The sequence below is a fragment of the Ambystoma mexicanum genome, chromosome 11, assembly GCF_040938575.1.
Source record: "Ambystoma mexicanum isolate Mex_15411 chromosome 11, UKY_AmexF1_1, whole genome shotgun sequence".
Taxonomy (NCBI): domain Eukaryota; kingdom Metazoa; phylum Chordata; class Amphibia; order Caudata; family Ambystomatidae; genus Ambystoma; species Ambystoma mexicanum.
This window is the reverse complement of record NC_090934.1, coordinates 485,968,508-485,994,416: the sequence shown is the minus strand read 5'-3', so window position 1 is coordinate 485,994,416 and position 25,909 is coordinate 485,968,508. Positions and strand designations below refer to the sequence as shown.

At 46.4% G+C, this 25,909-nt stretch overlaps 1 protein-coding gene across 1 annotated transcript in view; it reads left to right on the top strand.

Annotated features, from left to right (window-relative positions):
- API5 (apoptosis inhibitor 5) overlaps positions 1-25,909 on the top strand; it is a 236,957-nt gene that overhangs the window by 42,056 nt on the left and 168,992 nt on the right. Inside the window, exons 2-3 of the mRNA XM_069623333.1 lie at positions 24,889-25,050; positions 25,739-25,832. Coding sequence (XP_069479434.1) covers positions 24,889-25,050; positions 25,739-25,832 — 256 coding nt within the window. The remainder of the gene's footprint in view (positions 1-24,888; positions 25,051-25,738; positions 25,833-25,909) is intronic.

Sequence of the window (25,909 nt, the reverse complement as noted above, 5' to 3'; positions counted from 1 at the left end):
CAATCAACCCAAATTAACCCTATCCTGAGCTGGACTAACCCAGTTGACACCCCCCCCCCCCCCCCAAATGGTGAGACATTGAACAGCTTTTCTCTGGGACTCCCCTTCCTTCCGCGGGAGGCGCGTGTCTCTCGAGACCCCTCCTTCCGACTACAGGGTCTACTCTTCGTTGTTGGGACAGGCAGTTCACGCTAAGGGTGTGCTGACCATGTCCCACTGACCTTCGCCCAGTGCAAGGAGAAATTTAACCTCCCGGAGACCGAGATTTAGATACAGCTTCGGCATTGGATCACTAATCCGTCCATCAAAAAGGCTGCCACTAGGCCCCCTCCGGCTTAGAGATAACGGTTTCGGAAGGGTAACGTTCACATAGAGTAGCGACTTGCTATCGCCTCCTGGAAAACGTCCCAGAAGACGAGAAACTCTTATGTGTTGGCATGGGAGAGAGAGTTGGGGATCGAGGTATCTCCGGAGTCATGGCAAAGAATCTGGGATAGAGCACAGAAGTCCTCTAGATGCACGGCAGTTAGAGAATGCGCACTTAAGACCTGCTAACAATGGTATTTCTCCCTGCAGAGGCTACATGCGATAAATCCGGACTACTGATTTATGCTGGCACAGCTGTGGGGCGAAGGGAGACCTGGGTCACCTGTGGTGGTACTATCCTGTCATCCAGTCCTACTGGTTGGAGATCAGGTCAAAGATTAAGGACATATGCGTAACCCTGCTCCCCATGGACCCCTTAGTAATGTTATTAGGTGACGCACCAGATGACGGATCCTACCTGCAGTCTGGCCCTAGAGCTCGCCTGATTACCCAATTACTTATGGCGGCCCGCCTTACACGAGCTCGAGTTTGGAAAGAAATAGAGGGCCCTCACGTAGCGTACTGGTGGGTAAAGGTTTGGGAACTTCTTGGAGTGGACAAACTAACGGCTGCGATAGAGGGTCAGACATCCAAATTCTCACACATCTGTAGCCCATTCTTGGACCACGTTGCAGAGAAGGAACACATGTTTTTTTAGCCTAGTTTGGTTAAGTACCTTCTCCAGCCCTGACACGCTTCTGACATGGTTGAGGTACCCATTAGACTGAAATCAGGATGGGGGTGGGGAGGATACAGCTCCTCAGAGGGCAATGCTGCGAGCTGTTGGTAACTTTGGTGAGGTGGTTTTTTTTTTCCTCCCACTTTTCCTCAGTTAAGAGCGCTACAGGATGTTAAACTAAACTATTCTATTCCCAGAGGATGTTTATGAAATTATATTTACTAGATGAATTATAAAGATGTTGTTGCATTGTTTAAGAGATAAATTAATGTTGCAATTGCAGTGACAAACAATGAATTTTAGCTTTTTACTTTGCATGTTACTGAAGTCAGTGTATTGGATGAGTTGCAAAGGTGCTGATGTTGATTCGCGGCTCATCAGATTAAGTAATGTTGCAATGTTGCAATGTTGTGATATTTGATGAATTCAATGTTTGATCGATGTTTCAATAAAAAGATTTTGACCAAAAAAAAAAGTTGCCACAAGTGATACAAAAGTAGTAACACGACTAAGGGAAACAAGGTTTCCCAGTACTGACAGCCTGAAGGACATGTCGGTTTCCCCATGACATATAAGTCTAGGAAAATGTTGGCTTTGCTTGGAAAAAAAGATGAGACTTCTCGCTTTGGAATGTGAAACAACGGATGGTAGAAAAGTATGAGGGCGAGGACATTAATACCATTGGTGATTATTATGACAAACTCTATAAAGCTACCACTGACCATGGGGAATTATATCCTGAAGAGTTGCTTACTAAAATTCAATTCATAAATATTACTGAACAAAGAATGACATTAGATTCAGACATCGCTGAAGAGTAACTCGGGGATGCATGTGACCTCTGATCTGCAATCGGGCAGGGCGCCTGGTCACAATGGATTTGCTGTAGAACTTTTGAAAAAGCTAAACAATAAAATGGCCAAGTAGAGGTAGCGGTGAACTACCATTTAGACCTAAGTCTACTAAATATAATGGTTGTTCCTAAGAGATAAATGGCCTACACCAGAGTAGAAAGTGTTGCAAGATACTGGCCTGCCCTAAAAATCACTTGCCACCTAAATTCCATACATGGTACAAAATGCCTTACTCTCCAAAGAGTCAATTATCGCTGGCCAATGACTATTGGTTGGCACATGATTTTCACCTGGGCCTACACATACAGGCTGATATTTAACACTGGATCTTAAGTGCTGGCTAAGTATTGGCCAGAAATCTGCTGAATGTAATTACTCTCTTGGCCCACCCAAATCAACGATAGATCCATTAGAATGAATATCCAAAGACTACATATGGCCATTGACTAAGCATAAACATCAATTACTCACTAGCTATATTGGCAATAGATTTTGAAAAAAGCATTTGAATTGGTCCAATGGCAGTTTTTTGTGGGGGGGTGGTCGCTAAAATGTGATTTGGTGTGACATTTTAACAATGGGTCAAATTATTATTTGGAACCTACGGTGCGGTGATGATACAAGTGACTAGGACCACCTTCTGATTCACTTTATAACAAGGGAAATGAGATGGAGGTTCTACTGGGCTTCTCTGCTTGGGTAGCTAGAATGGCATCGTGAAGATATTTCCTCCCCATATATTAAACAAGAATGAACTTGGATGGACCACACAACCGGTCATTTATGCTAAATGAATTGTTCCAGGTGTCCTGGGATGGGCAGGAAAGATCACCATCAAGGCGCCGCTAGGAAACGCAGATCTAGGATATATAGAACCCCTCCCAAATGCTGTTGGAGGGGGAGGCATAGGTACCTAGAAGGGCTTTTCCCTCTTTCTCACCATGACACTGGAAAGCTTAAAGGTGTGACCCGCCCCCTCCCTGCTGTGCCAATGGCAGGCTTTGTCTCTCTAAGCCCTCTGCCCAGAAACACAAGCCCCGGGTTTTGGTTAACTAGATTTCAAATAAAGACTTGCTTTATCAAGCTTACTTACTTTTAAACAACCACCCCTATGCTCCCCCTTCCAGAAGTAGCATCTGTCTCGTTGCTTTGATAACATGTTGTTGGCGTCATAACATGTCCAGTATCCTTATTTTGTGAGGGCACCATTGTGCCATGTAGTCACTCTACAGATGTGGAAACTGGTCCCCTATACATCCTGTAAAACGCACCATTACTTATACCTAAAACAGAGTTCCGCAAAATAGATGGAATACTCAGAAATTTGTTGTGGGGAGGCGGAATCTCCCTAAGCACTCTGCACCGCTCCATATGGGAAGGCTGCACAGGCCCACCCCCACCTCCTAACATATTACTGGGCCTCCCAGATGGCAATGGTAAACGATATCCTACATAACAATCCCAAACTACCACACATCCGAGTGGACACGCAGATAGACCAGGGGCCCTCCCCACTAGAGAGCCTTTATAAAAACAGAACACGTCCAAACCCCAGTACAATAACGGCCCACAGAGCACAGGTATGAAGAGATGCACACAAACACCAAGGCTGGGAGGGGAGGAACACACTGGTGCAGCCCCTGTGGAGGAATAGGCATCTACCAGAGCTCAACAAGCTTCAGAATTGGGCAAGTTGGGGAAACAGCTGGGATAACCAGGATCGAGGATGTGACACAAGATGGTAAAATAGTGTCCTTTCACACCCTAAGATAGGTTTAGCCTACCTCCGACAGAACACTTCCATTATAGACTGATGCTACACGCATTTACAACATGCACGATAGACTTAAGCACACCAATCGAGCGGAAAATTGTACTAGAGCGACTAGATAACAGATAACCTTCACAATGTACAATGCAATCTCCTCATTTGCAACACCAGAGCTCTGTGACCTAAAAGCTAAATGGGGAAAAAGATGTGGGATCATTACAATCGGAGGACTGGACAACATCCCGCATGTACCCCAGAGAAATGGCCATATCTGTCAGAATCAGACTGATTCAACTTAAGATACTACACAGGATATATTATCCAAGAGAGGCCCTATACCAATGGGGGAGAGCAACAGATCCCAACTGTCTATGATGTCACCAGGGGAGGGGAACCTTCTTCCACATCCTATGGGAATGCCCACAAATTCTCTGGCAGAGATGATGCGACAGACTCCAGTTACTGGCTGGGTGATACCGATTGACGCCAAATTGTTAATGTTGGGAATAGATGAAGACATTGAGATGTCCCACTTCGAAAAACTTCTATTCTCATCAGCCATAGGCCTTGCAAAAAGGAATTTGGCACAGCTGTGGGGTTTAAGCTCCTCTCCACAATACGAGCAATGGATAACGGATGTGGATGCGTGTATAATAATGGAAACAAGGGAATACACCACCAGAGGCTGCATCGGTAAAGCGCGTAAGATCTGGCATGGGAGGACAACTAGAGAAACCAATCGGTACCGCATAAGGCCTAATGAACTGAGACTTACCTGAACTATATGTATAACACAAGGCCACAGACTATGCATTGAGAATGTTTGTATGTTTAGAATGTATTGATTAAGTGATTTTTTTTTTTAAAAAACGGGTCTGCATTCTTGGATCATGGGCGCTGCCTGCTGTTTCCACCTTTGCGCGGTGACCCACCACGCTGCTATCAACAGGATCATGACTTCCCTCTTTTGCGCTTTGGTGCATGTTTTCGACCATGTCTCCCACTGTTAGGGACAATTCTCATAAGTGCTAATTCCCTTCACCTTAGAGACCCCCAGCAACTTTAACCTGGTAAGAGTGTAAGCCTTTTTTCCCACTTTCATGTATTTTGATGTGCTTTACCTTGTGTTCTTTGATCATGAAGTTTTAGATAACTCCATAGGCATAATCTTTTCATGTGTTTCACAGCACCTTCGGTGCCGTGACACGGGGATGCCTTTTTAGACTTCCCAAAGGTTTAAATACCTTCTCTGGGATAAACTACTGTTTCCCAGAGAATATAAAGTGAAATTGACTTTACTAGTATTTCCAAAGTCATAGACCCAGCACACACCATCTTACAGCACACACCATCTTACAATGGAGTGCTGAAGGGGTTACATAGTATCCCGTGTGTCTAAATACTCATGTAGCAATCAAATGCTACCCTTTCCTATTGAAAAGGCCGGTGGCAGTGGTTTTACGACGAAGTACCATGATTTTTCCCGACCACGATGTCAGAGAGCGCCAAAGTATTAACTGAAAAGCATACGGTACTCAAAAGGATACAGTTGGTAGGGTCTTCCGGATCCCTGTTCACACGATTTGATAGTTGTGAAGTCAAGTTAAGACCTTCCAAATGATACAACTCTCTGACTGGTAAAACAGGCAGAGCGATGCATCACTGGAAAGGGCGTGGGTAAGGTATAGGAAGTCAGCCTAGAACAGAATAAAGTATCATAAATAACTGCCCTCAACCTGAGTATGATGGAACAGAAAATGACATGAATGCACACACTGACCTTAAGTCTAAGGCAGAAGAATCCAGCAGAGTCTCTTGAGGAAATCCAAGGTAGAACAAACGACAAGGAAGGGAAGATTAGTAAGGGAGACTTATCCCGAACGGAACGAGGCTCACGCTAGATACCGGGTTGATGCACCACAGGATAGCGTCCAAAGTACTGTTCAGTGTCACCTTCCAATAATCCTTGAAAAGCTTCCTTCCCATGTAGAGTAAAGTATAGAAATGAATCAATCCCCCTGTTAATATCACAGGTGCAGGAGTTGGAAATAGCGCCCTTTTTATGGTATAAACAAAGTACACGCGGTTCTGTACAACCGCGAAGAAAATAGCGTGTGCGTGTGGATTTACACGCGAGCAGGGTTCACGCAGTCCAGGCCAGCAGCGCTTGAAGACAACATATGCGTGTGGATTTACACGCGAACAGGATTCACGCAGCCCAGGACAGCCGTGTTTGAAGACAACGTGCGCGTGTGGATTTTACACGCGAACAGGATTCACGCAGCCCAGGACAGCCGCGTTTGAAGACGACGTGCGCGTGTAGATTTTACACGCGAGCAGGATTCACGCAGTCCAGGCCAGCAGCGCTTGAAGACAAAGTATGCGTGTGGATTTACACGCGAACAGGATTCACGCAGCCCAGGACAGCCGCGTTTGAAGATAACGTGCGCGTGTGGATTGACACGCGAGCAGGATTCACGCAGTCCAGGCCAGCCGTGCTTGAAGATAGCGTGCGCGTGTGGATTTACACGCGAGCAGGATTCACGCAGTCCACGCCAGCCGTGCTTGAAGATAGCGTGCACGTGTGGATTACACGCAACCAAACAGCTCCAGGAATCAGCGTGTGGCGGAAAACACGCTATAGAAGGCCCAAAAAGTAGCTGTAGTAACCTGCAAGGATGCAGATCGGAGGTCCAGCTACACAACGCCAAATGATTCGATCAGAAGCAGCGAGTTAAGTTTCCACGCTGCTTATATACGTAATGCCGTAGTTCACGTGACGAAGCAGAATACACGTGAAGTTAGCGACGTGAAAAGTGCAAACGTCGTTTTCCCGGCAACGTATCGAACAACCGCCATTTGGAATAGAACGGTCTAGCTGTTCTACGAGCGTAGGAGGTAGGACCACGTCTAGCATGCATGACACACGAACACTGGTAGCTAAAAATCATGCGAGCTGTGTTTTTCAAGATGGCGCCTTAAGCCCCCTTTGTTTAAACAGTCTCAGTCTTCTTTTTTCGCAGCTTCTTTTGGATGCCAAACCAGGTTTGGTCCCTTTATTCGTGTGCCTTTGGCGATCTTCTGTACTGAAGACCGCCTCTGGCGCCTGAGTGTCTGGGGTGGGCAGGAAGTGAAGGAGGTGCCCGAAACTCCCTGTGCTTAGTCTCCTATGAGACCCAATTGCACTCTGGCGTGATTGGCTGGCTGGCTGACTGACTGTCCGACAAGGACAGCCACCCTGTTGGGTGAGTGACGGCTAGACTGGAATAAAGGGGGAGAGAACCGTTTAAAAGGCGAGTCTCTTGGACTGTAAATCAGAGTCGACCACTGGAACGAAAGAACTAAAGACGAGCTGAAAGAGGACGGCTGCTGCAACTCTTGAACCGTTCGTTTGCCCAGTGAAGCCCTGCTGCAGATCCGAATCACCAAGTTCACCTCGACAGAGAAGCCCTTCAAGGACGACTTCTTCCTTTGAGTTGGTAGGACCAATCAACTCATAAGCCACCTGGACACCATTCCCGGAGCTAGTTGTAATTTCCTCAGAGTACTGAGGAAAACCGAATAGCCAGGGAGAAGGACACCAGTTTGTGTGCTTGAAGACAGCTACCGAAGAATTGCCAGTTTGCTAGCTTTGTGACCAGTCGCAGTGCAGTGCAGGAGTCCCCCCAAAGTCCTCCCTCTTGTCCCCATGACTGAGGCTCACAGAAGTCTTCAGCTGCATCTTTTTCTTCAATCTAAGGTACTGTGAAAACCTGATTGAGAGACCTTACCTCTCACTGCGAAAGTGTGTGAAACTTTGGCAACTTGCAGGCCCAGTCAGCTTGTGACCCGACATGACTTTCTTCTGAGAACTACTTCTGAGAACCGTGGCAAAGACACTTCCGTTTATCTACCGGAACGGGTTTTACCTATACAAGACACTAGCCCATTGACTTTGGCCAACCTATTGCATTGGACCAACTTCTCTGGTGAACGCAACATATTTGCACTGTTAAACTAACACTACTATTTGTTTTATTAACTTATGCGTTTTTGCTCCTACTTCAAATGCTCTGAATGCCATTTTGCTCCTCCTGCAAAGTAGTGTAAATGTTTCAAAACTGGTTAGTGTGAAGTATTATAGGATATCTTTGTGTGATATTGATTGCCTCCTTTTAGTGAATGTTTTGTAACTGACTGTGTAATAATTTAATAAGTTTTACCAAGAAACCTTGTGTCTATTTGAATAGTTGTAATTGTAGAACTCTGTGTGACCTCATTGCAATCTCACATTCCCTCTTGAGATAAGCCTGGCTGCTCAGCTCGCTACCAAAACCTGTGTGGTACAGACTTCTACCAAAGGTTGGTTTTGCTTACACCTGTAGTCATAGTTGTGTGTAGTGGTCCCAGAGGGTACTGTATGCAAACTTTGCCTAACTAGGTGCGACCGACACATCGTCCGAGTGATCATGGGAACCCAGGGAAAGGGATGGGATGGGGGGGGGGGGAATATTATGTTGGGTTAATGTTTTTGGTTCTTTCGTTCCAGTGGTCGACTCTGCCTTCCAAGCCAGGAGACTCTCCTTTTTAAACGGTTTTCTCCTATTCATTCCAGCCTAGCTGCCACTCACCCAGCAGGGTAGCTGTCCTTGCCGGACAGTCAGCCAATCACGCCACCGTGCATTTGGTTCTCCAAGCACGGAGTTTTGGGCACCTCCCTCACATCTGCCCACCCCAGACACTCAGGAACCAGAGGCGGTCTTCAGTCCTGAAGCCCGCCAAAGGCGTAGAAACAAAGGGACCAAACCTAGTTTGGCACGCAGAGACAAACTCTAGAAGGATCTTTCCAAAAAGAAACGGCAAAAAAAGACCGGGACCTGTTTTTACAGAGGCGGCCCAGGCGCCATATTGAAAAACATTACTCACGCGATTTAATGCTACTGTTGTTCGCAGTCGAGAAAAATCATGGTAGTTTGTTGTAAAACCACTGCTACGAGCCATTTTGATAGGAAAGGGTAGCATTTCACTGCTACATGAGTTTCTAGACACAGGGGATACTAGGTAACCCCTCCAACACTATTGTAAGATGGTGTGTGCTGGGTCTAGGAATTTAAAAAGACTAGTAAAGTCAATTTAACTTTACTTTCTCTGGGAAACGGTTTATCCCAGAGAAGGTATTTAAACCTTGGGACAGCCTAAAAAAAAGGCTTCCCTGTGTTGCTTGACTGAGGGTGCTGTATGACACACATGAAAAGATGATGCCTACAGAGTTGTCTAAAAATCATACACCTCAAAATACATGAGGGGGGGAGGCTCACTCTCTCCGGGTAAATAAAATCAAGTCCTCAAAATCCAGCAAAGTTGCTTGGGAGTCTCTAAGGTGAATGGAATTAGCACATTCATGAGAATTCTCCCTAACACGAAAGTCTTTCGTGACTTCCCAGAAAGTCTCAGCTAAAGCCCACTGATTCCATGTTGCGCCCTCACCTCCCCCACCCCAGGGCCGCTGCTCATGTTCGCGTGACCTTTGAGTTGGTCCTCGCTGTATTCTTCACTTGTGCCTTGTAGACTCAGAATCTTCTCTCCCTCTTTGCAGGTCATTAATCTGTGTTGAAGACCTTCTCATGTGAAGATTAGTCCAAAGGGAAATTTTAATTGGTATTTTATTGGTTTCGCTGCCAGAAATTTCACTACTGCCTTCTCTTTTGAAGTGTGGATTGTGCCAGGTCCTGGAAAAGTTGTAATTCGTCTCCATTTATTTGCGCCCGATCCGCTATTCTCGCTTTACACAGGATCTGCTTTTTCTGGGAAAATGAGGTTACTGCTACTAGCACATCTTAGGCGTGTGCCCGTTTGACCCATTCTCTGTGGGCCCACTTGGTGAATCCTTTTCACCTGGATCTGTTCTTCCACATTGTCCGCCAGGACTCAAAGCATTGAGTTGCTGAACTGTGCCCTTCAGATCTTTATCTGATTCGGCTAGATTTTTGATTCTGATTTTTGACCTTTAAGATCTGTTTTCAAGGTCTTCGCACTGGATTTCTAGATTATGTGCCACACACAGGATGTTTGAGTTTCATCGCTTTTGTGTGTCCTCCTCTGTGCTTTGAACCACTTTTTCCAGTGTATCGGTTCTCTTCTAGTTTTGCTATGCCAGTTCTCAGTCGTGTTTGATTTCTTCCTTTTAGGGAGTGAATTGTCTGAAACAAGGTAAAACACTGGTCTTGAAATTCCAGATCTTCAATGTCCTCTTTACAAAGCTCCATTGCTGCTCCTTCCATGGCCGTCTGTGTTGGCAAGCTTTGGACAGTCCTCCCTTTTTTGGGTTGTGGTGTATTCTCAGCACCTTACAGTTGCTTGATGCTGGTTTCCGATCTTGCTTGAGGGGGCATTTTGGTTGCTGGCGCTGCTTTACCCCTTCTTTTGGACATATGGGCACTATCAAGGGTACCGTGATGTGGCCCTCCTGTGTATGCTCGAGCCGCGCCTCGGCTCTGGTGTCTGATGTTCGGCTCTGCCAAATCTTCTATTAGTAGGCCTGTTCCCTTCTGTGGGCTTCTACGAGCTGGCGGCCTTTTCTTCCTCTTCCTTCTCGGTATCATTACTTGGCCAGCTCGCTGTTACTCTGTTCAGTGGTGGAGGTCCCCCATTGGCTTCCGCTGTTTCTGCCGGGTCCAAGCCGCCTGGCCTGTTAGTGCCCCTCTGGGCTTTTCTCACTCTAGTCAATCTCCTTACGTGCCCTTCCTCGTGGCTGGGCCTACTGCCCTCTTCCTACTGCGGGGGGTCGCTTCTTGCCAGGGGGCGCTCTGCGCTCTATCCCTCACCATCCAGCCATCCGTTTTCCTGGATTGTCCCTTAGCGCGTTCCGTAATCACAGGTGAGTGATTTATTTCTTTTGCCACGTTGCTTCATTGATGGCTTTTACTGCAGCCTGGTGGGGAGACGCTCACACATGTCCTACTCTGCCGGCTGCCATCTTGGAATCCGGAAGCCAAATACGTTTGAGGGTTTTTTTGGTCTGGGTTTTTTTTTTCATTTTCCTCTCCCTGCATGGTGCTTTTGCAAACTTGCCAATTTATGATTTCTGACATGCATACATCACCTCCCAAATGCTTTTGGAGGCCTGCGGAAGTAGAAGGGCTTTGCCGTCCGTTTGCTTGGTATGGCTTCAACATGCCCAGACTCACCATGCTATGAGTTTCCAGACATATCCCTTGGCGTGGTGAACACCCAGCTCCAGCTATCCCTGCTTTAGCACTGCAGCTCATAGAATACAGTTTAGTTCCTCGATACATTTCTACACATAGTTCTTCCACCTTTTCCTCCTCATTCCTTCCTGAGCATTTTATCTATCACTTGGCCTCATCCCAACTTTGCTCATCTGTGTCTCGAATGGCGTCAAGCTAAATCTTGAGGTCAGGGAGAGCAGACTCTTTGCTATGTCTTGGTCTAAAGCCAGATTTGGCGTGTGCCCAGAAGGTTATGGGCTTCAAGTTAGGGTTGAAGTTGTGTGTGGGCCAGTATTTTAAGTAGGTCGGGTACCGTCGTGATGGCCCAGTAGTTTGTGGGCAGGGTGGGGTTGAGCAATGTTTATTTGAGCAGGGGTTTGGCCCATGCTTATTTAATGGATTTTGGCACTGTATTGGAATTGAAAGGCATTGATATATTTTGCAATGATAGGAGCGAGGGTTTCTGCACACATTTTGATGGGATGGGCAGATGTTTCCTTTACAATTGCAGGTTTTTAGTCGCTTGATGGTTGTTGTTACTTCAGTTGGAGATGCAGGGGAGAAGTGGAAGGAAGGGAGACAGGGAAGGCTCGGGGTGGGCCTATGGTGAGCGCTGCATTGCAAGGAAGTAAGGCTTTTTTTAGGGTCGTTTTTTCTCTGCTGTTATGGGTCTTGTTGGCGAGTGTGGACTGGACCAAGGAGCACCAGGCTTTGTCTTTATTCAAGCTTTCTATGGGGGGGCACTGGGGATTCGACCGCTTTAAAGATTTAGAATTGGAGCTGCCCTCATTGATTGTGGTGTTTTGTAAATGCTGGTTTTGGTGGTAATGATGGCGGTTTTATCGGATTTGGCAGTTGTTAGAAATGCCTCCTTATGAGGAGTTGAGGAGTTTTTTTTTTTTTTTTTTTCTTCTTTTCTCATACGTTTTCTTGTGCCTGCTACAGTTTAGAGTGTGATTAGTGCCTCTGTAAACCAGTTGTGATTGTTGGTTGTCTCTTTTTGTTGTAGTTTGAAGGGGGCATGCAGGTCTAGGGGATTTGGGAAGGAGGAGTTGTAAGCAGCGAGGATATTGTCTGGATCCGTGTTTTCAGATATTGGAGCCAGGGCAGCACTGATAGGGGGGTGCATGTTATGTTTGGTGGGTTGCGGGTTGGTGGTTGTGGTGGATTGGAGAATAGGCTTTCCAGTGGACGGGGTCAATTGCTAAGATTATGATGGGCAAGTTGCAGTTCAAGATCCAGTCGAGGATCCTCCCTTTAGAATGCTTGGGGACTGGGGCGGCTTGAGTAAGGTTAATCTCAAGGAGAGTAGTACGGAGGGCTGTCGCAGTTTGGTTGGAGGGGGTCATTAAACCCTAAGTTGAAGTCTCCCAGGAGTAAGATGTTAGTATTGGGTTTGAGGATTTGAGCGATGGGATGTCAGTTTCAGTTCTGTTAAAGTTGTTGGGGTTGGCAGTGGAGCAGGATGTTCGTGGTGATTTGGGGGCTAGGCTCAATTTAGGTGAGAAGGATTTCATTGCCTGGTAAGGAGGGCAGGGGGCGGTCCTGATGGTGACAGAGGTCTTGGTAATAATAGCAACTCCACCGCCTATGTTGTGTAGCCTGTCTGCTCTAGGAATAGCCATCTGGTATGGTGAGGGTCCTGATGTCATGTAACCACGTTTCAGTAATGGCGAGGTCAAAATTGTGTTCAGTACAAGATTGTGTATGTCGGGGGCATGAGCACACAGCGAGCATTGATGAGGACGCAGGAGAGGTGATTGGAGATGAGAAGCGTTTAAAGGCGAGGGCTGGCTGGTCTCTGTCTGCGAGGCTGGAGCATCCGCTCAGGGAGTTGGAGTATTTCTCAGGGGGTGTGGTGAGTAGGTGGGTGTGGGATTGTAGGCGTAGTCTAGCTAGCCCGGTACAGGCTAGGGAGCAAGTTCTCAGTTCATTGGAGACCGTTCTAGATGTCCACAGTGTGGTGGCTTTGTTGTTGTGGTGGGGGTAGGCAGTGGATAGCTTCAGGATGGATGCGATACCTGCCGGGGCTGACAGCAGAGGAGTTGGCAGGGCAGAAAATTGGGAGCCTATGGAGGTCTGAGGGGTGGGGGAGGGGAGGTCTATGGCGGGGAGCCGAAGGGCAGTGCGCTGGGCAGGGTCCTGAGCCAAGGGACTAAAAGGGTAGAGGGTATGTTTTGAGGGTGCCGCAGGGGAGCTTGGTGCCAGGCTCACGTGAGATGAGCGTGGTTGCATCACAGGGGTTCCAGGTGGGTGACCTTGTGGGCTGGTTGGTTTGTCGGTTATTTCTGGTAGTGCACTTAGTCCAGGTAGGTAGAGGAATAATTCTGGCTTGGAGTGGAACAGTCAGGCACAGGGTATAGGTGACTGGCATACCCCCCCTCATTAACCTGCCTTGACAAGTGCTGCATGTGGGTTTAGGGCACGTGTATGGCGGCATGGCAGTGGGGGTGGACTGTGATTTTTGGGGGTGGTCTCAAGTTCATAGAGGGCAGCAGGTGCATGAGTCGCATGTGCAGGGATTAAGTGTGGTGCACACCTTTCAGAAGGGATTGCCTCATCCACGTGTCATTATGCGTGGGCACTAGCAGGCAGATGGTCTCTAACTTTCATGGGGCGGCAGGTACATTAGCGCGATGTTCAAGATTGGAAGGCTGGCCATACATATTTGCTGGGGAGGGCCCCATCAACATAGCATTATGCACAGGCAACCTAAGCATATCATTGGTCATGCCTTTTGTTAGGAAGAATTCTCAGAAATGTGCTCATTCCTCTCTACCTTGGAGACCCCCAGCAACTTTGCTGGATTTGGAGGACTTAAATTTTTAACCTGGAGAGAGTGAGACCCTTTTACCCACTCTCTCATGTATTTTAATGCAATTTGAACACTTTCTTTTGGTTGTGGAGTCTGACAAACTCCATAGGCATCATCTTTTACATTGTCACACTGCACCTTCAGTGCAGTAGCACAGAGAAGTCTCAGATTTACCCAAGATTTAAATACCTTCTCTTGGATAAACTACTGTTTCCAAGAGCAGTAAAGTGAAATTGACTTTACTTACATTTGTAACTTTCTAGACCTAGCACACACTATCTTACAATGGGGTGCTGGAGGGGTTACTTAGTATCCCCTTTGTCTAGCTTCTTATGTAACATTTTTGTTAAGCTTTCCTCGAATGGCTGGTGGCAGTGGTTTTACCGTGGTGGGCTTTTACCGTGGGTTGTGTTCGAAGCTGCAGTAAAGCACCCAAGGGTGCCATTTTTGTCAAAATGGCCTTGGTCTTGTTTTTTTGCCATTTCTTTGTGGAAAGGTCCTTGAAATTTACTCTGCGTGCCAAACCAGGTTTGGTCCCTTTGTAAGTTTTGCCTTCGGCAGGATTAACAAGTGAAGCCTACCTCTGGCTCTAGGGTGGCTGGCGGGGGCAGGAAGCGAGGGAGATGCCCACAGCACCCTGTACTTAGTCTCCTAGGAGACAGGAATGCACTCTTAGGTTATTGGCTGGCTGTCCAGCAAGGACAGCCACCCTGCTGGGTGACTGACAGCTAGGCTGGAATGAATGGGAGAAACCTGCATAAAGGCAAAGCTTTTTGGCTTGGAATGCAGACTAGACCACTGGACGAAGGAATCGAAGAATAACTTGGAAGAGACAACTGCTGCAACTCCTGGACCGTTGCTTTGCCCGGTGAAGCCCTGCTGCTGTGCTGAAACTCCGAATTGGCATCGCCTAGTGAAGCCCTGCAAGGACGACATCTCCCCTTCAGTTGGTGGGACTAATCAATTCCAAAGTAAGCCACCTGGACATCCTCTTGGAGCTGGTTGAAATTCCACTGCAGTTGCTCCAGGAAGATCCTCTGGACTCCCAGGAAGCAGGACTGACCGAGCCTGAGCCACCTCAACAGTGCTGGTCCCCAGATGCAAGGAAAGCCCATCTCGACAGCCAAGAGTCTGCGGTGTTGCTATTTGCTTAGACGCGAGGAGCTGAAATCACGAAGTGCCACTGAATAGAGGTTGGTCCTTTTCTGTCTTCAACCGTCCTGTTGCAGTGCAGGAGTCCTCCAGACGTCCTCCCTCTTGTCCCCACGACTGAGGCCCAGGGACACAGGATCTGCAGAGCTGCACAGGAACTAAAGCCAGCCAAAGCCCTTTATCTTCTAACCAAAGGTATAGTAAAGTCCAAGAGAACTTACCTCTTGTTGTGTAACCTCACTTGTTCTTAGTTGAGACTTTTTTGCTTCTGTAAAGTTGCTAACAGCTTCTTTACCTCATAAGCCTAATCAGCTTGTGGCCCTGCTTTGATTTCTTCTTTTCTACAAAGACTTCTAAAACATTGTGCAAGACTTTTACTTGCCTGCAAGAAGTGCTTCAGCTCACCTAGACTTTTGCCCAGTTGACTTTGGCCTAGCCTGGCGCCCTGAATGAGACTTCTTCCCTCTGACATTGTGTTAGTCCTCCTTCCAGGAAGGGGTTAACTTACTTTGCATTGGGGGTTACCAAAAGTACTTACCTGCTTCAGAATATTTGTGATAGCTTTTGTTCTGTTCTAATAACCTTTTCTTTGACCTACTCCAAGTCTGGTTCTAAATGCAAACAGTGATATATTGATGTCCACAGTGTCCTAGTTACTAAAGTCACCTGAGGGTGTAGGAAGTGTGCCATTCCAAAAGGGTACTTACTGATTTAGGAATATTAAGAGTGTATATTTTGAAGTGTATTTGTGTTACTGTTATATTGCCCCCTTCTGAAGAAGGCTTGCCAAACTGTTAAATTAATAATTGTTTAATCAAGAAACCTTGTGTATAAGATTATTTGAATGTGTCACTGTGAATCTGTGTAACTCCCCTAGAGCTCACATTGACACCTCTAGAGATAAGCCTGGCTGCTCAACACACTACCAACCTGTGTAGTACAGACTTATACCAAAGGTTGGGTTCCTATTGCCAGGAGGTCAGGGTTGTTGTAGTGCACTGAAAGGGTACTGCATACTACTGCATACAATTTTGCCTAACACCTTTCTCGGTCAAGATCTATGATTATTACAAATACCAAACGGTGTCTAAACATTGCCTGCAACAGTACTTTTTGTACAATTATTTACATTCCTGTTCAGGTATTTGGGGAGTGGGTGAATTGTAAACTTTGGGTTGACTGTATCTATGTTTTTATATTGGTATTGCCTGATGGTATTGTCTGATAGTATTATCTGCTCTTCATGTTTATACGGGCCAATAATATAGTATTTTTATGCTTCCTGTCTAAGTTTAATCCTTGACTGCTTCACTGTGTGGACTCATTGGCCTGACCCTAGCCATGACCACTCCATGCTACCTTGATTGTTTTGGCTACATCACCCAGAGCTTCCCCTGTTTACTATAATTGGGGAGGCCTCCCAAACAATGTCCACCAGGCCAGAGTTTATAATCCATCTTAACAATTCTATTAAAAAAAAGTGAGAAAAATGGCACTGTTAGCCATATTGGCGGACCAGTGCACCTCAAACAATGCGAGTGGAGCAAATTAGTTATGCTACAATGACCATTGCTCGAAGGTCTGGTTTCAAATCGGTAGAATATGGTGGGGTTCCATTGAAATTGGACATATGATCTGGGCAGGTTTTAAAGGAGGGCATTGTGTCTTTTTGTGCTTCTTAGAAGTTCTACCTTGTGGTAACGGAAGGGTGTGTGGCCTGAGGCTAAGTCTGTCTTTAAGGTAGTCTGTGGTGCTGGTTAAGATTTACACTGATCATTTAAGTATGTATGATTAAGAGGAAAATGGGTACATGAAGTTTTACGGTATGAGAAAGTCTGATGTATGTGGTATATTTGAACGGCCTTTACCCAGCAATGGGTTTGGGGAGGGGGGAGGATGTAATTTAATGCCTCTGCCTGACTTCTAATGCCGACATTGCTTTACATGATTGTCACCATAAACAGATTGCTACAGTCCTGCAGACCCTTTTGCCGACTGCAGCCAAGAACATGATTGATGCATCACCTTTATCACTCTTCCTCGGTCGGTCGCAGTAAATGTCATTAGCAGGGAATGATTGAAAGTTATATTACAATATATAATTTTTTTCTTATACACAAGGCAAGGTAGGTAAATACTTATTTAGACTAACCAGACTAAGGCTTTTCAAGGGTGACTGCTTCAATAATAGTGGCTTGCGTTTACACTTGTTACGTGTGTAACTAGTAGTGCCGCGCACATGCGTTTGTTTTTTTAAAAAAAAATTTTAATTTATTTTTTTTGGGGAGAAATGACAATCATTCATTTACTAAAGTCTCTCAGACAAAGTCCGTAGGAAGGAAAATAAGGGTTATTCAACACTATAGTAGTGATTTACTTTTTAGTAAAACTTTTCAAGGCGTCTAATGGTTTGGGAGCCCAATCCATAACCAAGAGTTCATCAAAGTCAGTGTAGGAGGAGAGAGCAAACGTTTTATGCAGCAGTAGAAAAGGCAACCATCCTAGATCTTTAGTCGCTTAAATAAAATACTTTAGCCAGAAGTGCAAAAGACTCCCTAATAGAGCACAAGCTGTTCAGCCTGGGCCAGGGGTATGGTTGGACACCCAAACACTGTCTAATGCACTGCAGTCACACTGAATTGATTATTTGGCTTGAGTACGTTCTACATTGAGCCCCAAAGCACCTTTCTGGTAAAATGCAGCTGGATTCTTTCCTGTGTAGCAGCGACTGATGCCCTGGTCTGGTGATGGAAGGAAGGACTCTGAATGCGATGTTACAGCAGCAGTTGCGAGACGGGACACTCGGTGAGGATTTATTCGGTCTCCCACATCATTTAGAGCCTTTTTATTGGCTACAACAATGAATGGTTATCGCCTGGTTGATCTTGCAGTCCTGCACTCTGGTGAGGGTACTTGGTTGAGTGGGGATCATGTCTCTGGAGGTCTGTTAGGAAGAATTCTCATAAATGGGCCAATTCCCTCTACTTTAGAGCCCTCCATCTCTTTTGCTAAACTTTGGGGCTTTGAACTTTTTAATTCTGTTTTTCTGTGTTTATTTTCTTTGATTATGGAGTTTTAAATAACTCCATAGGCGGCATCATTTTTGTGTCACGCAGCACCCTCAGTGGAGTGCTGGAGGGGTTGCATAGTATCACCTCTATCTAAATACTCATGTAGTAGGCAAATGCTACCCTTTCCTATTGAAAAGGCTGGTGGCAGAGGTTTTACAATGAACTACCATGATTTTTTTTTTTCCCGACCGGGAACAGATTAAGGTCTTCATGGGCAAAGGTCATGGTGGATGGGATATGGGTGGTGAGATATTTTTGGATGGGAAGTGGGATAATGAGTCCGTATTGAGTAGAGGACGTATCGTAGATAGTTGGTGTGGATCTACAAAGGGCTACCATGTATGCAGTGGGAGTGTGTTGGGAACCCTTAGATGCGGAGGTCTGAGGGTGTGCATCAATGAGCAGTAGGCTAGTACCAATCAGCATACAGCATATTCAATTATGTGCAGTGGGCTAATCCCATCAGTATGAGGCACATTCAATGAGGATCAGTAGACTGGTCTCAATCAGCATAATGCACATTCAAATAGTGAAGAGCAGTAGGCTGGTCCCTTAGGAAAGTCAAACGAGCGGCGGAAGCCACCTGGAGAAAAGCGCCAAACCCAGCTAACAAAGCACTGCTCACGGTACCGGCCACCACTTGCAAAATGTCCATCCTCGGGGCCAAAAAAGAGACCTATGACCACAGAATTCACCATGCCAAACAAAGAACAAAAAGAGCTCTTCATTATCCTCGGGGAACTCTAATCCCCCTCCACACCTACAGAAACGGGTGTGAAAGATGCAGACTGGTGTGAGAAAATACAAAACGCTTTGGCAGACAAAAATGGGTTATAGGTCAAAGGTTTGAATCCAAAGGACCGAAAACCAAAGGGTTGAATTTCTTTAGGGGGGGAGGGGTTAGTCCCTCCCCAAACACCTGTTTTTGGTGTAAAAACCACTTTGTTAAAAACATTTTTTTTTACTATACAAAAACCAAAAAAATATATATTTTAAAAAAATAAACATTCGACCCTTTGGTTTTCGGTCCTATTGCCTCGACCCTATTGCATTCGATCCTGTTGGTGTCGAACCTTTGACTGGGCACCACAAAATTGCCATGCTACAATCCAAAATCGAACTGAAAAAGACCAGCCTAACCAAAAAAGCAAACTCCCCACTATCATCCGCCCCTAAAACTCCAACCTGCCCTCCCTTCTCCCTTCTCTTTCGCCCCTGTCACAACAAAAGAAGTGGAAAGCATCATCAAAGGCCTCAAGCCTTCCAGATGCCAAAGGGACGCCTCCATCATTCAGGAAGGCACCAACGATCAGGCCCCCCCTTCATAATGGACCTAATCAACGCTTCTTTCAAAACGAGTTGAGTCCCCAGCAGCCTCAAGGAGGCGTGGGTCATGCCCCTCCAAAAAAAATACTTCGACCCCCGTCAATCACCACTGTCCCCTACATCCTAAAGATCTTTGACAGAGTGGCCTACCTGGAAGAGAACATTTTGGGCCTCAGACAATCTGGTTTCAGGCCAATGCATGGAACTGAGACGGCACTTCTGGACTTAAATATCCAGATGGACGAGGCGAAGGACATGGCAATCTAGCTATTCTCCTGCTGCTTGACCTCTCGCAGCCTTCGACCTCGTTGACCACCAGATCCTCGTGTAACATCTGACGGCTTCAGCTGCTTTCTCCAACCCCGCCTGGGTCCAATCCTTTGCCAACCGAACCATGCAGGTCTTTTCGCTGGGGGCTTCAACACACCCCATCCTTTGTGGCGTCCCTCAAGGCTTGTGCGTCTCGCCGACCTTATACAATATCTTCACAAAGCTATTGTTCGACCGCCTAGACAACCTTAGTGTTGCATACACAAACTATGCTGACGATACCCAGGTTCTCATCACCCTATCAGGCTGCTATGAAGAGGACTCCACACAGATTAACAACCTCTACCTGCAGATCCAAGCTTGATGGCAGAACATGGTTTATGCCCCAACAACGAGAAAACTGAGCTCCTTCTCGTCGGCTCACACCCACGGCTAAACAAACTGGACCCCTGTTACGCTTCTATCAATATAGATGGTAACCTAATCCGAGTAGCCAAAGCTATCAAAACCTTGGGGGTTTATTTGGATTCCCCACACTCGCTCAAAAAACAAGTAAATGCCACAGACTCCTCCATGGCTTACAAAAATAAGCTCATCAATGCCTGCAAAACCTTCCTCTCGCCTTGCAGCTGCATTACCCTAGCTAGAGCGCTAGTGCTCTAAAAAAACTGCAACGCGCTGTTCCTTGGCACTTCAGAAAGCAACTTGAAAGAATTGCAAGTGATGCAGAATAATGCCCTCGGAGCCGCTGTGAGTATCCTGCAGCACTCATATCTCCAGCTTCAGACAAGATGCCCACTGGCTCCCATTACGTGACGGAATCACCCTTAAATCACTAGTCGTTGTCCACAAATGCCTCTCTAACGACGCCCCCAAGTACCTGGCAGACAAGTTTAAGCCAGACCAGCTAGAACGCTGTATTCTCACTGTCTATCCATCCCTATTCTCCCTAAAAAAATAAAGCAGGTGGCTCCAGTTTCCTGGTCCTAGCTGCCAAACAATGGAATGCTATACCTGTGAACCTTGGAGCAGAACCATCCTTTTGGACCTTCAGTGCAAAAAACGAAGTCCTGGCTTGCCAACAAGAACTCTCCCTTTGTCTGACATACTAACCTTTTGTCTCACCACTGTATTTCTGCTGTTGCCTGCCCCTTGACCACCATGTAACCCGGTCATGTGCACTTATTCTTCTTTTGTATGTCTATAATATGTTGTAACCTGCTCCAAGTCTCTGGGGCCAAGTTACCCCGGGGTTCGGCGCACAGTTTAAATAAACAAATCGGTAGCTAAAAATCAAGGGAGTCATGTTTTTCAAGATGGCGCCTTAAGCCCCTTTGTTTAAACAGGTAAGTTTCTTTTTGGAAAGGTCCTTCTAATGTTTTTCTCTGGGCGCCAAACCAGATTTGGTCCCTTTGTTCGTGTGCCTTTGGTGGGCTTCAGGACTGAAGACCGCCTCTGGCGTCTAGTGTCTGGGGTTGGCAGGAAGTGAGGGAGGTGCCCGAAACACCCTGTACTTGGTCTCCTAGGAGACCCAAATGCACTCTGGCGTGATTGGCTGTCTGTCTGTCCGGCAAGGACAGCCACCCTGCTGGGTGAGCGACAGCTAGGCTGGAATGAAAGTGAGAAAACTGTTTAAAAGGCAACACTCTTGGACTGGAAAGCAGAGTAGACCACTGGAACAAAAGAACTGAAGAAGAGCTGGACGAGGGCGGCTGCTGCAACTTCTGGACCGTTGGTTTGCTCGGTGAATCCCTGCTGCAGGTCCGAATTGTCAAGTTTATCTCGACAGAGAAGCCCCTTCAAGGACTACTTCTTCCTTTGAGTTGGTGGGACCAATCGACTCTTAAGCCACCTGGATACCATTCTCCAGGCTGGTTAGGATTAACCAGGGAGAGGGATACCAACTTGTGTGCTTGAATATACAGCTACTGGAACTGAAGTGACTCCATCTTGTTTGCTTTTTTTCGATGATCCCGTGCAGTGCAGGAGTCCCCCAACGTCCTCCCTCTTGCTCCCACGATTGAGGCTCAGGAACAGTGAGATCTGCAGGACCTGCCAGGAACCAACGTCTTCAGCTGCATTGTGTTCTTCATTTTAAGGTACTGTGCCAACCAAATTGAGAGAACGCCACTCTCGCGGTGAGTTCGTGAAACTTTCCCAACTTACAGGCCTAATCAGCTTGATGACCCGACATGTTTCTTTTTCGCCTAAACTACTTCTGAGAATTTTTGCAAAGACTTTACCGTACGATACCAGAACTGCTCTTTCCTATCTAGAACACTAGCCCATTTTGGCCTGACCTATTGACTTGAATTGAACTCCTCTGGTGAACTGAAACTATTTGCACTGTATAACAGTATATGTGATCTATTCTACTTTGTCCTTTTTGCTTCCTTCTAAGTAACTGAACAGCCATTTGGCTCCTATTTCAGGGGAGCTCAAACTGTCTCAATCTTAGTATTGAAGTGTATTGGTCTTCTAGTGAAATGTTTTCTAAATTATTGTGTAATAAATTAATGTTTTGTACTTGAACCACTGTGATTGAAAGTCCTCTGTTTAACTACTTGTACTTCTCACATTCACTCTTGAGATAAGCCTGGCTGCTCAGCTCGCTATCAAAAACTGTGCGTTTCAGACTTATACCAAAGGTTGGTTTTGCTAACGCCTGTAGTCCTCAATGTGTGTAGTGGTCCCAGGGGGTACTGCATGCAATTCTGCCTAAGGTCCAACTGGAGCTCACCAAAGATTTGGGCGGATTCATCCACACACAGATGTGGCACTGCAAATGGGTCAGAGGTCCCCTGGTAGTTGTGGTTTGCGGCCCTGGAAGGTCGCATCACCTCAGTGGATGGCTCAATCTGCAGTCTTGGGGGCTGGTTGGTCCCACCAGCCAAAGGGAAGGAGTTGTCTTCTTCAGAGTTCCTCTGTCGATTAGAAAACTGGATAAGGACAGCAGTGGTCACTTCACGGTTACTGGAAGGGTCTGCAGGCGTCTCTGGCTGTCTTAAGCTTCAGATCTTCTGTTCCAGTGGTTGTCTTCCCTTCTGCCACCGGAACCTCAACTTTTATCCAGATTTCCCATTTAATCCTCTGCAAACTCTCCCAGCAGTTTACAGAAAGGGGCGTGTCCCTGTCCAATCGGGACAGTCGGGGGGCCCCCCAGTGGGAACTGGTTCCATTCAGGCACTCTGGCAGACGAAGGACAGGAGTGAATAACTCCTCCCCCCCCCCCCCCCCCCACTTCTGCCTTCAGACACGCTAGCGCCTAGGCGGGGACACTAGGGTTCCTTCCAAAGGGGAAAGTCAGACACTCCCTCCTCCCGGTATGGTAGAAGGGCTAACGAAGGACAACCACATGAGAAATGGCGAAAAAAGAGTAGCCAGCATGTTGGAACATAGATGACCCCTTTGTGCATAATCCAGGCTGTAAATGCAGTCTGCGGTAGAAAATAACACAAGTTGGTAGAACATGTTGACTGCCACAGCCATAACTTTAGGGTTGTCACCGTGACCAAAGGGGACAGGAGCAGAGGGAAGCAATACCGCTCCACATCACATGGTGTGTGCTAATGTCTCATAAGTTAAGGATAGAGGGATACTTTGTATCCTTCCTAAAACATTAAGAACAGCAGTTATTGGGGAAAATGAAAGAATATCAACAGAGAACCAAAAGGGTTCCCAGAAACACTGCACATACAGTGCTGTGTGCTGCTACAGTGACCCTTACACAGATGCCTATAAGAGATATGGAGGAAAGCAAGACTGCATAGTATAAGGTAAAACAAAAGAACAGAGTTCCCAAAGTCAGAGCAAATGAGAATGAAAAAAATGGAGAGGGGGGGGGGGCTCCCCTCATTCAGGAGAGAAAGAAAAAGGTCTAGACGTTCAGCAAAAAGTGCTGGTGGGGTGTCACGATCAACCATGAAACTGATAAATCTCCCTCACATTGGGCCCTGTGATGTGTGTGTGCCCTATAAATGCCTAAAATAAAGAAATAAAATGTGAGCTTAAAACAGGCCATGTAGCTGTGACGCTTTGGGCTTAATTTGATGTCTGCTGCATTCATTGTATGTGCCCTCCCCTAAATGGAGAGTCCCGTGTACTAAACTTTCCTTGTGGCTGAATAGGAAGCTACAACTGTCATCATAGTTGGAGCACCGATCCACCATCCTGTGCAATCTTCCCTGGTTACCAATTGTTTTCTGCGTTAAACTAGCAGGACAAAGTGAATACTAATTCCTTATTGTCTTTATTGCTGGCCACAATGCTCACTTCTTGGAGTCTTGACCCGTGCCTCAGACCTGAACTCTACTGTCCTCGGGCTGTATGGGTGTTAATCTAACCAGCCAAATGGTATTGTGCTTGATTGCTTCTAATGTTATATTCTGATTTTGCATTTGTTAGTAGCTTTATACAACTGAATAGTGTTTCAAAGCGCCACAATGCCAAATAGGAAGGGAACAGGGGAAAAATAACAATGTTCAAAACAGTAAAATACAGTCGTGGTACTACTGGGCATTTGGCCGTGCAAGTGCAGTGAGAAGTGCAGGAGATGGGGGGGGGGGGGGGGGGGATTCAGGAGTATAGGGCCACCAGTCGGAGGCAATGAGGTGATTAGTAGGGAAGAGAAAGAGGTAGAGAGTTTTGAGCTTTTTCTGCAACTTGAGGTTTGGCTCAAGTCGGAGAGGAACAGCGAGGCTATTTCAGAGGGAGGTGCCAGCCCTGCCCCACACTCTGTTTAGAGAAGCGTTTGACAGTCAGAGTTAGAGGACCGTAGGGCTCTAGCAGGGGAGTAGTTAGGGAGGGAAAGTTGGAGATAGCCTGGGCTCGGGCCCCGGAAGGCCTCGTGGATGATGCAGAGGGTCTTGAATTTGATCCTTGCAGCCACTGGGAGCCACAGGAGTGATTTTAGGGCTGGAAAGATGCTGTACATTGGCTTGAGGCCAATGCTAAGTCTTGCAGCCCTATTTCAGATTAGCTGCAGGGGGCATATGGAGGAAAGAGGGGAAATTGAGAAATTGGCTGTTGCAGTAGTCCAGCCTGGAGAGGACCAGAGCTCTGGAGACCTTGAGCTTGTGGTGGAAGGTGAGAAAAGGAAGAATGCCTCTGAGGAGGTGGAGCTGGAAGTGACTTACTAAGGTCCATGATGTGAGGGATGAAAGGGGAATCTAAGATGACCCCAAGGTTTGTAGCCTCATAAGATGGTGGGGGTAGAGTGCCCAAAGAGGGTGGCCAGAGTGTAGGAGGAAGAGGGTGCAGGTGCTTCCGTTCAAGGCCCAGCGAATGGGCGGCTTTAATGATGTATAATATCCTGACCTGTGTAGTCTAAAAATAAGCAATGAACTCAATCTGGTTGTTCATATTTTTATTTCATAGTACAAAGATGCCTATCAAGTTATCTTGGATGGTGTGAAGGGTGGCCCTAAGGAAAAAAGGTTGGCGGCACAGTTTATTCCCAAATTCTTCAAGCATTTCCCCGATCTGGCGGATGCTGCCATCAATGCTCAACTTGACCTGTGTGAGGATGAAGACGTTTCGGTAAGATGGCCAGGTATAGAGTTTCAGATGAAGGCAGAATGTTTGCGCAAGACTCCTTGATCTTCATATGTTTTTTTTTTTGTTCATTACCTTGGCTTTTCAATTTGACAGTGCTGTGAAGTGGTATAGGAGTTGGTCCTTAACCTGCAAATTTCCAAAACCACAAAGTATGTACTGTTATTTTAGATGGATTCAAACATGATGGCGGTTAATGTCCTGTGGGCCTATCTTCTTTAACAGTTAACCTCCCTACTACAAGACCAATATAGTCTTTGGGTTCTTACCAGATTATTCCACTGTATCTGACCCAGGCCATTTTGTGTTTTGTTATAACATTTATTTCTCCACCACCTAAACTGGAAGGCTGTTTTTTAGATTGATCACGTTCTTTCTGTGGGGTGCCTTTTCATCTTGCTCTTGAACTTCTTCCAAGCACTTATTGCTTGGACCATAGCGGGGACACAAATGGACAGATGATGGCAATGAACAGCCTTGCAGAGTTGCATGAAGTCATTTTGCAGGAGGTCCTGTATTTGTGTTCCTTTGCCCCTTAAGTAGTGAAGTGCATCAGCTGGTGTAAGTGTCCCACTTATTTCTCAAAGTTTGCTATGTACCCAGAGCAGCCCTATTCTCAGAATGTTTCTTCGGCATGATTGAAACCAAATTTGATTCTGTTCCTTAATTTCAGATACGACGGCAGGCAATCAAAGAACTGCCTCAATTTGCTACAGGAGACAACCTTCCTAGAGTTGCGGATATTTTGACGCAGCTCTTACAGTCCGGTAAGGTTTGCAGCAAAGCTGCGCAGCAAAAATGTTCTCTTAAAAAAACGGCATGTGTGAGAACTTCAAACCACGAC